Raw genomic sequence first — 13,545 nt, 5'->3', positions numbered from 1 at the left:
GAGTCCATTTACAAAACGTCATGCAACCACTTTTTGCAAATCGATTCTTAGTACATCATGTCCAATCTGTTTTACTAAAAACTGCCAATAATGTGGAATATTATGTGGTAAATGCAATTAATCCATTATTATGTAATAAACAAGGCAGCCACAAAATTACATTATTCCACTGGCCCAGACAATGTCAAGTGTTTTATCAATAATCCATTTAGAAAAGGTAAACAAAACCTAAACATTAGAATTTCTACCTGGGACCATTATCAGCTGAACCTAGAGGCTTCAATGGTCTACTTTAAAGGCAGTATGTGTTTTTAACAAAACAAAGTGGTGTTTTGTGTACAATTCGGCATTCTGCCATATAACTATTGTGCTTTTCTTTAACCAAACAGTGGAGCACAATATTCAACTTCCTGGGTTTAATAAATATTTCCCTGTTTGAAAAAAAAACGTTTTTCAAGTTTGCTTCTCTAAAATAAACATGTAATATAAAACATGTAATAGGCAATATGTGTAATATTGTCCTCTCTTGCCATTGTGGGTTGTAGTGACAAATGCAGATCACTCAGCCCCCAGCCTTATGATTTACATTGCCATCAGAACCCTCTACAGCTGTGGTTCCCAAACTATGATCCGCAGCCCCCCAGGGACCCGTGACACATTTCCAGGGAATCCGCAGGCCCGGGTCAGCTGGGACCTCTGATAGAAACACATGGTTTTATATTTATTACTTCCTTTGTGCATCAGTTTTAAAAGCACTGCGAAATCCCTTGTACACCAGCATCTTTCAGGCAAAAATAAAAGCGTCAAGATAACTCTGGTAATTAATGTACCTGCTGAAGAGAGATTGGAGTTTTGGCTAGTCGCAGTTGCGACTCACTTAAGGAAGCGCAGATCGTTAATATGCCAGCTGCAAAGAACGTGTTTCAGGCAAAGAACAGTATTTTATGTGCATAGCACAGTGGGCTACTGCTTTTGTCACATAGTTTTTTTTGTTACAGTGCAGTTCATAAGTTACAATCGTAATCTAGCCCAGTGAGCTATAAACTGCTATCAAAGAGCTGCATGCAAACTGCATGGCACAAATCAGAAAGTTATATCCAGTCCTTCATTTTCCTCATGCTACTGAAAAAGGTTTGCTTGCATAGAAATACATTCTTATTATTAAAGTCAACTCTAACCACTGTGTTATGTTCTAAATCCTAGGTTTGTGCTTCTCCAGACCAAGCACTCTCAGCAAATGCCTACAAGTGTTGATGACATGCGAATCCTACACCTTGTCGTCCCATGTAAAGTGCTCCAACATCCTACACTGGTATGAGAGGTGCTATAAAACAAATTAATTACATGTGACAGAGAGGGTATGGAGAGATGAGAGGCCCTCATGGTTTTACTTTCTTTACCCACCACATATTTATGTGAAAAAGCTTTCTCAGAGCTTATGTACCTACAAAATACAAACAGAAATCACTTGGGAAATGTAGAATCTGACCTGAGGGTTCAGTTTTCCTAAGTAAAACCAAAGCATTCAAAAGCTAGATGCCGAGATGCAATGCCAACCTTCCCAATAAAGGTTTTTGATTTTTGCATATTTTTTCCAATATTAAATAATTATATCTTTAGTAATTTGAGTATTTGTTTTGAGTGTGCTTGTTTGTGATTTTTTTATTTTTTTTTTAATGTTTGAAATTTAAATCGCACAAATTGCTTGGTGGTCCTTGACTTCCAGTAGTGATTCAGTTGGGGTCCTGAGGAGTCAAAAGGTTGGGAACCACTGCTCTACAGAGATATTGGATCATACTACATGGTATATGCAAGGACAGGAGTGTGTGGATTAGATATATGGTGGATGATTGTTAGATCTATGGATGGATACATGAATGATAAGTAGATGAATAGTTTAATGGACACATGTTTGGATGAACAGATTCAAGAATTAGTGGCTAGATTGAGGGATAGAAATGTGGGTGGCTGGATGAATGGATACACAGACAGGTGGATAGCTTAATTACTGTTGTGCGGAAGTCAGACATATGTATTCTGTTCTTTGTTGGTTCCTGATTGAAAATGTAATTTATGAAGCAAACAGTAAAATTATATGTTTGGTTAGGTGCTGATAAAAGACATGGCAAGCATAGAAAAGAAAACAACATGTGGTGTTGTTTCCTGTTCCAGGACTCGAGAAACAGGTCACATTGCCATCCCTTTCTAGTGAAAGGCCTCCTAGAGTGTCTCTTGCTCTGCTTGTTTGTCCCTCGAGGACTCCGACATTGCCAAAAACCTGACTTCTGCATGTGGCAAGAGCTTGGTTTCCGGGAACAGGAGGCTGTAAGCATTCCCCAATGAAATGTACCAACAAGGCATAACTTGGCACACTGCTTGGTTACCATCTCACCCACCCGCCTCTCGGAAAAGCAAGCCCGAGGAAAGAGCCACAGAGACCAGCCTAAAGGCAAACGTGGACAAGACTTAGGACCTAGTTTAGAGTTGGGCGGAGTGTTACTCCGTAACAAACGTGATGGATGTTATATTCTTCTTATTAAAAGTGCATTAGATTCTAACAAGGCAGAGGGGCTATTCATCATATCTGTGACAGAGTAACTCTTGCCAAACCCTTAATGTGGCCTATCGTTTGAATCTTGCCACAGGAGGTGGGCTGGCATGTACGGATAATTTGGCTGCAGCATCTGAAAGTCAAATTGGCTGGGACAGAGTTAGCCACGGGATAATCAGTCATATATCATACGCACAATCGGAAGCTTATTAAAATTGTCTGTGTAATACACAATAACAATTTACTTATTAGTGAGCATAATAATGTTATAATGAGCATACTAGTAAGTGTAGAAATAGTACACTTTAAAGTGTAATAATACATGGAAGCCCCAATGACCACATCTAATTTCTTAATTACTCTTTAGTGACATTACAACACACATGCAATAAAAAGATGATACTTCTAATGTACTGTTATTATCTATTTCAATTGAGTTATGATGCCTGGGTGGTATATCTGAGCCAGTCGCAGTTTAAGAGGTAGGTCCCTGAGCACAATTACTGCTTTTGCTTAAACAAAAAGGGGTTATCTACGTTTTCATTCCTCTTTGTCTTAACTTTTTACCTCAGAAAATTCCCCATCATTAGGTGCTAAAGATATATTTATGGTACATATTTTATTTATTGCACGACTGGAGGACTTTACAAGAAAGCAACAATGTGTATGTCACAACACGTTCTAACCCCCAGTTGGTTCATATCCTTGCAACAAACTACAGACTGCGTAATGGCTTTTTTATTTTCAATGTATGTTCCTTAATTATTCTACTTTTTAGAAGGAGAAGCAAGAGACCAAATATTTAGAAAAAGGGCTTGTTGTGGAAAGAAAGGATGTACTCATGTTTTTGTGAAGAATAAAATACCTCTGCTGTATATTAAAAGGACATTGTAAAGAAATCTGTCCATCTGCTTTCTCCCTCTACGTGATTATGAACTTCTCAGTGACTTGCAATCTCCTATTAACAAAAAGGGTGTTTTTAGCTAATTTGCTACAACCATCATAAAGTGCAGAATAAGAATGCATAGGATAAAGCACCGACTATGTATGCTTTAAGGATATTGCAAGCCACAGAGCAGCTCTGTAATCATATAGAAGAAAGAGACTGCATCATTTTATGTGCTGTAGTGGGTACTTTATTCCTTCTAATAGATGGTCACGCCATCATCTTCCCCCTTTACTATGAGTTACATTCTTGGCTGTTGCTCCTTCTGAACAAAGTAATTATCTGGTTGCAGGTAATGTATCTTGAATATGAAACCTGTATTGTGTAAATAAATACAACATCATAAATTACAGAAAACGTATGTCACTTGAGTGATTTTTTTAGAAAGACCATTTTAATATATGATATGTTGTTAAATTTGTATTCCTGTTTTATTTACTGGCATTGGGAAGGGGCCAAAACTGATGTGAAGTTTTAGTATTTGCTCTGTATTTCCTGTTTTATTCATTACTGTGTATTACATGTGCTTTTACGCATGTTAATTGGACTGAATAAAGATTTGATGATGAGAAGGATGAAATAAAACATCATCCAGTTTGTAGTTTCCTTCAAACACATAATCTCACACTGTTTCTATTAAGGCTACTTTTGTGTATTAGACTATGTTGGAGGAAGAAGCAGAGATAATCTTACTCTCATGTATTTAACCACCATAGTGCAGTAAAAACATGTTACCATAAACTGACTGCAGATTTTCTAAAAGGTTTGGAAGAATATGTTTAAAAAGCTAGTTTCCTCTTTCATATTGTTTAAGTGGTGTCTGGGTGTCCTGGCTTTAGTAGTAGACATTATGATATCACAATTGAACTATAATAATGTATTACAGTTGAGCAACTACAGTATGCTTTATTTCAGGAGACTAGGTAAGTAACATCTATCCTGTAATAAGGAAATTAAAGACATTTTGTATACAGGGATTGCAGACTCCCACGTGTTATACATACAATAAAGTACTCATGTAAAAGAACAAAGCCATAGATTGGGTTCTTTTATACTGTCCATGGAACTCAGAGGTGTCTTGCAATATCATTTTAAAGTATGGCAGAAGAAATTGTATTCATTATACTATGTGATCACATCATTATCCATTCGTCCAAAAGTTTAAATTCTTGACCTCCTGATCCTTCCTTTGAAAGAGTATAGTGGCAGATATATAGAATAAGTGCGGAATCTAGCCTGTTATTTGTTGCAAAAACATTTTATAAGCATGTCTGTAAGTGTAGAATGTGTAGTAACATGCCTAATAGTCGTCCCACTGTTTAGTACATTATCCCAGCTGTAGAAAAAAGCATGCTGCCATTTGTATATTCATTGGAAAGTTTGGAAGAATAGGCTTGAAAAGCTAGCTTTCTCTTTAGTTGTTTAAGTGTCAGTTAAACGTTCTGCTGAAAAAAAACTGCCCTTCACACTTTCTATTGGCTCTGGCAGAGACGTTGAGGTCCACCAACTCCAGTGGTCAGGTTACTGCCTGTGCGGTCCCCTTCCCGTGGGCCCTATTAAGAAACTCTGTTTCTGCCTGCTGGCCCAGTGGGAAACGGACTACAACATTGACTCCTGCTTATAATAGAGCCGGTGGCAATGCTGTAGTTCGTAGGGTGCACCAGCACCTGTCGTGAAAATCGCCACGGGGCTGGCCAGGGGGGCCCCTGCACTGCCCTAGCCAAGTGCATGGACATTGCAGGGGCCCCCCTGGAGAACCCTGCACCCCGTCTCCGCCAGCATTTACATGGCAGGGCTACCGCCATGTAATTGCCAGCTGAGAGGGTCTCTCAGCAATGCCCTGGCGGATTAGGACCGTCAGCACCTCCAGTGGAGGAGAAGTGGCGGTGCTGACGGTTCGACAGTGGCGGAACCGCCATGGTCATAATGTGGCTGTCTGACCACCACACTGGCGGTGGTCCGACTGCCACCACAGCCCTGGCAGTGGGTCATAATGAAGCCCACTGTGACATCATAAATTAACTGAAATAAATTAGTTGTTATAGTATGTTAGCTACTTAATTTTCTTATTACAGATGACAAGAAATGCAAAAGTAAGCTGCAATAAGAAAATATGAGACAGATTTTTAAGGGACTGCTAGCTTCCATTTATTTTTTTAAACGTATAGACACATTTTTATCTAGGGAGTGCAGGGAGCAATGACTATGAGCCTGATTAAGATCCTGGAGGAGGAGAATACTCCGTCACAAACGTGATGGATATCCCGTCTGCCTCATTACGATCCCATGGTATCCTACGGAGATCGTACTAAGGCGGACATGATCTGTGTCACGTTTGTGATGGAGTATTCCCTCCGCCAAGATCTAAATCAGGCCATATGATTCCTTGAATCAGCTTGTGGAAATATGCTCTTTGTAATAAAACAAAGGTCAATAATAACAACATCTCATTTTATATTGCATCTTATATATAATCTCTCCTGCATGATTAGCTCTACTCCAGTCATTTAAGTCTTTCAGAGGAATTTATTTGTGGCACTGGTAAAAAACCCATTGGTTCAGTTACAAATGTTTGCTGCAGGATTAAATTGCTGCATATTGGATTAAATGTGGCTACTAGAAAACACACAATCAATCAATCAATCAATCAGTAATTTGTTAAGTGCGCTACTTACCCGGTAGGGTCTCAAGGCACTGGGAGGTGGAGGGGTGCTACTGCTCAAAGAGCCAGGTCTTGAGGCGCTTCCTGAAGGCCAGGAGGTCCTGGGTCGGACGTAGGTTGACAGGGAGGGAGTTCCAGGTTTTGGCGTCAAGGTGGGAGAAGGATCTGCTGCTGGCTGTGGTGCGGTGGACGCACGGATGGTGGTGATAGTGAGGTTGGCGGAGCGGAGCTGACGTGTCGGGGTGTGGCAGTTGAGACGCTCGTTGAGGTAGGCAGGTCCGGTGTCGTGCAGAGCTGTGTGAGCGTGGGTTAGGAGTTTGAAGATGATCCTTTTGTTGACGGGAGCCAGTGGAGGTCTCTGAGGTGGCCTGAGATGTGTTCGTGGCGAGGGAGGTTGAGGATGAGTCATGCAGGGGCGTTCTGGATGCGCTGAAGTTTTCTCTGGAGCTTGGCTGTTGTTCCCACATAGAGAGCGTTACCGTAGTCCAGTCTGCTGCTGACAAGGGCGTGTGTGACCGTTCTGGTTTCAATGCGGATCCATCTGAAGGTCTTGTGAAGCATGAAAAGGGTGTTAAAACATGAGGATGAGATGGCGTTGACTTGTTGGGTCATAGTGAGCGATGAGTCCAGTATGAAGCCGAGGTTGCATGCGTGGGTGGTGGGCGCTGGGGCGGCTCCCAGAGTGGCAGGCCACCAGGAGTCGTCCCATGCTGATTTGCTGGAGCCGAAGATGATGATCTTGGTCTTCTCCAAGTTCAGTTTGAGGTGGCTTGCCTCCATCCAGTTGGCGATGCCGTGAAGTCCGGTGTGGAGGTTGGTTTTGGCGGTTGCGGGGTCCTTCATGAGGGAGAGGATCAGCTGATTGTCGTCCGCGTAGGAAATGATGTTGAAGCCGTGGGATCGGACGATGTTTGCGAGCAGTGCCATTTAGACATTGAAGAGGGTGGGGCTGAGTGAGGGTCCCTGGGGGACTCCGCAGATGGTCTTGGTGGCAATGAAAATTTGACTACTTGAAAACAAATCCCTGGAAGCCAATGGACCAGGAATGGGTCTAATGAACAGCGATGCATCCCCTCATCCCACCATCGTGCTACCAGCCGCAACTTAGGCGGTGACGCAGCACTACAGTCAACAGTTCTTCTTTCTTCAAGAAGCATGAGGTACACTCACCCAGGTTGGGCAGTGAGACAGCACCTCAACCCCCCAGCAGTGCTACCGCCCTGAGGCATGAAGCACACCATCCCGAACCACAGATACCATCCTGAGGCATGAAGCATGCACTCTTAGCTTGTACTGTGACACAGCACCTCGGTGAACAGCAGAGCTACCACCCTAGGGCATGACACTCTCACCAGGAATAGAAGGCCATGCAGCAATTCAGCTAGAGGCTCAGCTATCCATGAGGCATGAGGCACACCCTCGTGGCTTGGGCAGTGACTCAGTTCATAGTAGTGCTACCAACCTGACAATTGAGGTAGTCTCAGATAATGCAGTGAGGAGGCATCTATGTTCACTGCCTGCTACCTTCATGAAGAAAGAGGCACACTCATTCAGCTTCAACAGTGACACAGAAACTCAGGCCATGGCAGTGCTACCACTCTGAGGCATGAGACACTCTCTGCTTGCACAGTGACACAGCGCCATAGTCCATTGCCTACTACCTTCTTGAAGAACGAGGCATGCTAACTAGGCTTGGGCTGTTGTTACTCCCTTGAGGCTTAAGGCTCACGTGGCTTTGCAGTGATGCAGCCTCAATCCTCTGCCGCAGTGAAGAAGGATGCAGGCACAGAGGCATAGTCATCAGAGGTTTCACGTCACCCTTGCGCCGCTCAAGGTAACACAAGGGTGCCAGGAACCGCAGATGAGATTTACCAAGCCACAAAAGACCACCTTGTGTGGTTCTGTGGTGCTTGGTAAATCTGGAGTAACGCAAGGCAGCACAAGTTGTACCTTGCATAACTCTTCCCCATGAGGCGTTCCATGGGCGGATCATTGATGTTCCTACACATTCACCCATGGATATTGGCGCATTCACAAAATTTCCCATGAATGGTAGCACTGGGAATGTATCAACATTCTACACCTTCCCAGGGAAGGCATAACGAGGAGAAACGTCTTTATTTCTCCTTGTTTTTCCCTCTTTGTACTTGTACTGCGTTCTACAGCAGACGTAAAAAGAGGGAAAAGCCTCAAAGGGTCGATTTGAGCACTAAGGTGTTCCTGCACAAAAACAATCCTGCATGCAATGCGTAGGTGCTTTGCAGCCATAAGTGTGCCTGCGCAAGGAGAGAGCAGGGATGCAACATTTCTTGATAGATGGTGCATTCCTGCCCTCTCCCTTTCATGCAGCACAGCAAGACATCTTGCTGCAATATATTGCATGGAAAAAATGAAAAATATGGCCCTCAGCTTGGGCAGTGACGCAAGCACTCTGGCCATGGCAGTGCTATCACAATGAGGCATGGGGCACTCTCTCGCATTTTGGGTACTGACGCAGCAACTAGCTCAAGGGCCCTGCTGCCTTCTTGATACATGAAGCATGCTCTCTTAGCTTAGAGCAGAGGTCTTCAAACTGGGGGCGGGCCCCCCTAGGGGGTCCTCAAGTGATCGCACGGGGGGCACCAGACTCTGGCCAAAAGCAGCACTATACAGAAAACAGGCCTTTGTTTTAAGCAGAAGCATGTTATTGCATTTAAAAAAAGGTAAGAGTACTTAACTGCAATGTTTAAATAGGTCTAGACATATTTAAACATTGCCATCTTTATAAAGTAATTGTAAACAATTCTGAGGGGGGCCCAATGATTTTTATTTTTCAACTAGGGGGGCGCGACATTAAAAAGTTTTGGAGACCACTGGTTTAGAGTATCTTAATTCCTCCATTGCTTTTTTTTGTAACCCACACAAGCCAACATTCGAGAACAGATTAGAGGAAGGTTTAATATAAAATCAAGAGGATTAATTCCCCATTTAACTAGCGTAGAAGAGGATGTAGGTCCAGGTGAGACAGAGTGGAAATAAAACCATTTTTGCTTTAAAAATCGAAGGAGTCCCTCTTAAATCGAGAGTGGGTATTTTATTGTATTTCTGTGCATTTCGAGAACTTCAAAGAGCATTGGAGCACTCGAAAGACAACACGTAGGTACTACATGTAGCACAAAAATATATCCAAAATACATTTAAATAATTCATAAATAAGTAACTGTAAGCCTTCCTTAGACTGGTGGGGGTGGGGTGCCCAGAGAAAGATGTTTGCAGCTCCCTGTTCATGTGAAACCGACAGTGAAAATTTCAAACGGGGAATTATTTATCCTTTTCCTGCAGGCTCTCAGAATGAGTCCAGCTGCAAACGTATCCTATAAGGTCACAACCTGGAAATAGATTGTTATGCGAGAATTGAACCTTGGAAAAAAGTTGTTTCTGCAAAGTTGCATTTGAAAACCTGCCGTTCCTGTAGGTTTGAGTCCAGTGACAAATTGCTAAAGCAGAATACCTGAGCATGTTCTTCCGAAAGGGTTGAGTCTGAAAAAATGCTGTTCCTGCTACCTTGCCTTTGGGGTCATTTCATTGAGAATTAATTTGTGATCGTGCTATTCTTATAGAGTTCGGTGTCTGAACAACCTGTCCTTTTGAGGTTGGGAGTGTGATCACGTTTATTCTGTTAGGTTACGTTTCGAAACAAGCTTCTCCAGTAACATCGAGCTTGGGAGCAATTCTTCCCTGCAAAGTTTAATCTGCGCACTAATTCATCCCTCAAGTCATGTCTGGAAACAAGGTGTTCCCCTAGTTTTTAGCGCTGTGAACACATTCTTCCTATGGGGCTGTGTCTGTAAGCATGTTTTTCCTGTAGGTCAAAGTCTGGGACCAAGTTTACTACAGACGAATTTGTGAATATGTTCCTACAGAGTGGAATATCGGAACAGCCAGCCCTTGTAACGTTATGCCTGGGATCACGTTTACTCTGTTAGGTTACATTTAGAAACAAACTTCTCCTGTAAATTCGAGCTTGGGGACAGGTTTCTCTTGCAAAATGTAATCCTTGAACACATTTTTCTGTCAGGTTCATGTCTGAAAACACGTTTTCCTTGTAGGTTTGAGTCTGAGACATGTTGTTACAGCTGAATCCATGAGCATGTTGTCCCAACATATCTGTCTGGGAACAACCTGTTCTTATAAGGTTAAGTCTGAGATCAAATGTAACTTGTGATAATAGATCTAGAAAGAAGTTTCTTCTATGAGTAAGAGGCTGGGAACAGGTCCTAGAAAGTTTAATATTGGAACCAATTCTGCCTGCAAAGTCATGTCTGGAAATATTAGCTCCTGCAGGTTTGAGCCTGGAAACAAGTTGTTCCAATAAGAATGAATCTGGGAACACCTTCTGCTATAGGCATGAGACCTCCAGAAGTTCTTACTGTAAGGTCAATTTTGGGAAGGAGTCGACGTAGAATGCGCCTCAAAACAAGTTGCTTTTATGGGCATGAATAAGGAAACATTTAGCTGCACGTTTTAGTCTGGCAACAACCTTTTCCTATAGGGTTGAGTCTGTGCACATGTTGTTCCTGCAAAGCCAGTTTGTTAACACTTTGTTCTGTAAGGTAATAAGGGGAGAATACTTTGATATTTTAACTTCGATCCTCGGGACAAGTTGCTGCTTTAAGGTCAACCCGGGGACAGGAGTTTTGTTTAAATTCGTCCCTCCCGACAGAGCGCCCAACACGCACAGCTTTGGGTGTAAACGAATTAATGACAGTTACAGTATTCAATAACTTCTGTGGAAAAGGGGGAGCAGGACATATACAGTTCTAATCGGCGCTGAGCCGGCACGTACCTGTTTCTATGGCGTGCAACCCCCTCGTCACAAAGTGAAGAAGAGCAAACAGTTCTGACAGGCGCTGTAAAGTTGCCCCCTTGCTCGTGGCCATCTTGGCATTCCTCTCCAAGCGCGCTGCTGCCTCGTCTCCCTAGCGCTGCGAGCTGGTGGGGGCCAGGAGGATGCTGAGGATGTAACAGCTGTGCCACTGGGATAACACGACGACACCCCTGCTTCCGTCAGAGAGCCCCCCGTTCCTCCCCCTCGGGGGCAGAGGCTGGCCAAGAGCGGGCGAGCCACCCAGCCCATCGCTAGAGTCACCGGCCTGCGCGAGGGCTGAGGAGACCCCCGCTCCTTTATAGCCACAATGGTCTTTGGTGCCCTTTGTCGGCGGTTCAGCACCTCCGCCCCTCCTCTCTGGTCGAGGTTTGTGTCCTAGGGTAGTCATGGCGACTATGGCTGTTTAATAGAGCCACGGAAGACCTTGTGTAGCGACCATCCTGAAGAAAACTCAACTACACCCGCCCAAACTACAGGGATAACGGGTGGGAGGAGAAAGCATCTCTTTTACAAAGGACCATTTGGCAAATTCTACGATAACGAGGATGGCTAGACCTCTGCTGACGTCGCTTGCGCTGTGCTCTCTGTACAATAGGTTTTTAACGACCTACGCATCTATTTTCGGCTCGCGCATTAGCGCGGACAATGTCTGGGCCAATAAAACCACACATCTGTCCCTCTTCGGATGCTGGTCTGTAGAACAGCCAATTATTTCCTCTGTGTGGATGAGGAAATTCCTGAACCTACAGTCAGTGGTGTGGCAAGGGTGCCACGGGTGCTCATGCAAGAATAATGGGCCCTACGCACAGTCTGGCAGCAAAAGGGCGTCATATCGGGGTCAAGAGGCCCCTAACAGTCCGAACCCCGGTGCCCTTGCATTATGGATAGCTACGCCCCTGCCTGTACTGCCTTCGGCCCTGTGCATAGATGTAACATTCAAACTCAGGGGGCTCAGAGGCAGCTGATGGTGTGTTTATTTCATGTGACTTTCGAGAGGTTCTGCATTCCTCCGGCAACAAGATTGTTAACCGGGGCAACCGACTCCACTGCTGCCCGAAAGCACGCGCGCGAGAAGGCTTTTCAGGAGTAGCTAAAACGCCACAGACGTGTTTCTGAGTTTATTTTATTTTTTTCCTTCACAGTGGACGTACTTTGCCCAGGATGACACATAGGGCCTGATTACAACTTTGGCGGAGGGGGTTAATCCGTCCCTAATGTGACGGATATCCCGCCCCCGTATTACGAGTCCATTATATCCTATGGAAGGCGTAATACGGTGGGCGGGATATCGGTCACATTTGGGACGGATTAAGCTCCTCCGCCAAAGTTGTAATCAGGCCCATAGTTCTTTAAACAGAACATAGGAGGGTACACGTTGCGGATGCTTACATTCTTCAGGGGCGATAGGTGGGTGCTCCTGCCCAGGGATTAGATAAACGGTGTAGTAATGCCCTATCTGGCTACTTTCCTGCAATCTCAACGGTGCAACCAAGAACTGAAGCAACCCCGGACAATGAGACATATGTCTCAAGGCATCGCACAAATCTTCCTTGACGTGATACTTGTACTCCCACACCCATCAGTACTTTAACTCACACATCCATCCACCAATCCATTCATCCATCCATCCGTTACCCTTTCCTTCACTAATTTTTCACTTTCTTTCCTTTCGCCATTTGTTCTTCCTTTCATTCCCTCCACCTTTCCTCCTTTCCTTACATTTTTCATCGCTTCCTTGCCTTCACTATGCCCTCTCTCCCCCCATTCCTTCTTTCTCTCACTTTCTTTATCCCTATATTTCTTTCTTTTTTCTCCCTGTGACATTCCCTTTCTTTCCTTCCACCTCACTCCTGCTCTATAGGCATCTCTCTGTCCTTCTTCCGTTTTCTTCATTTCTCTGTTTCCCCACGCCTCAGCTCTGCTGTGATATTTCATGGCAAAGGAATATGAGAGCTTTTGTCTTCAGGCATGAAGGCAGAATAGCTCTATAAAGAAAAAGTCAACATTTCATTGTGACCCAGTCTAGCAGCAATGGGCTCAGTGGAAACACCGCTTTTGCTCCCAGCAAGAAGGTTCAAAAGGCCACTGGGTAATAGTCATCTTCTTCATCAGACTCCTTACATTGTGAGGCTGCATCATATCCAGAAATCAGGCAACTGCACGAGCCCTTAAACGAGACCCTTCCTGTGCTCAGAGAAGATACGTACTTGACCTCTCACCCAGAAGCCCTGTTTGTCACCGTATTTAGGAAGCAGGCAGCACAGGACGCTGGGGGGGGGGGGGGGGGGGGGGGGGAGGAGGAGTTCATACATATGTAGTAATCATTACTATGCAGTGGCATAACAAAGGCCCCCACACCGCCGAGGTGCGGTGGGGTGGGGGGAGGAGCAAGCTTCAGTGGGCCCCCTTAGCACAATACTCTGGCATGAGAGCTCCTGAGTGAGTCCAGAGTGGAGGCCCCTCCAAGGACTTTGCAGGGGGCCCCCTCAAGATTAGTTACATCACTGGGAGAAACTAAA

General features: G+C 44.3%; 1 protein-coding gene across 1 annotated transcript in view; it reads right to left on the bottom strand.

The window, feature by feature from the left end:
• LDLRAD2 (low density lipoprotein receptor class A domain containing 2) overlaps positions 1-11,493 on the bottom strand; it is a 165,723-nt gene extending 154,230 nt beyond the window's left edge. Inside the window, exon 1 of the mRNA XM_069240024.1 lies at positions 10,985-11,493. Within this exon, the coding sequence (XP_069096125.1) occupies positions 10,985-11,078 (94 nt within the window). The 5' untranslated portion in view covers positions 11,079-11,493. The remainder of the gene's footprint in view (positions 1-10,984) is intronic.
• Positions 11,494-13,545: the final 2,052 nt, after the last annotated feature.

Source organism: Pleurodeles waltl, chromosome 6 (assembly GCF_031143425.1).
Source record: "Pleurodeles waltl isolate 20211129_DDA chromosome 6, aPleWal1.hap1.20221129, whole genome shotgun sequence".
In the NCBI taxonomy this organism is placed as follows: domain Eukaryota; kingdom Metazoa; phylum Chordata; class Amphibia; order Caudata; family Salamandridae; genus Pleurodeles; species Pleurodeles waltl.
This window is presented reverse-complemented; position numbering and strand designations above follow the sequence as displayed.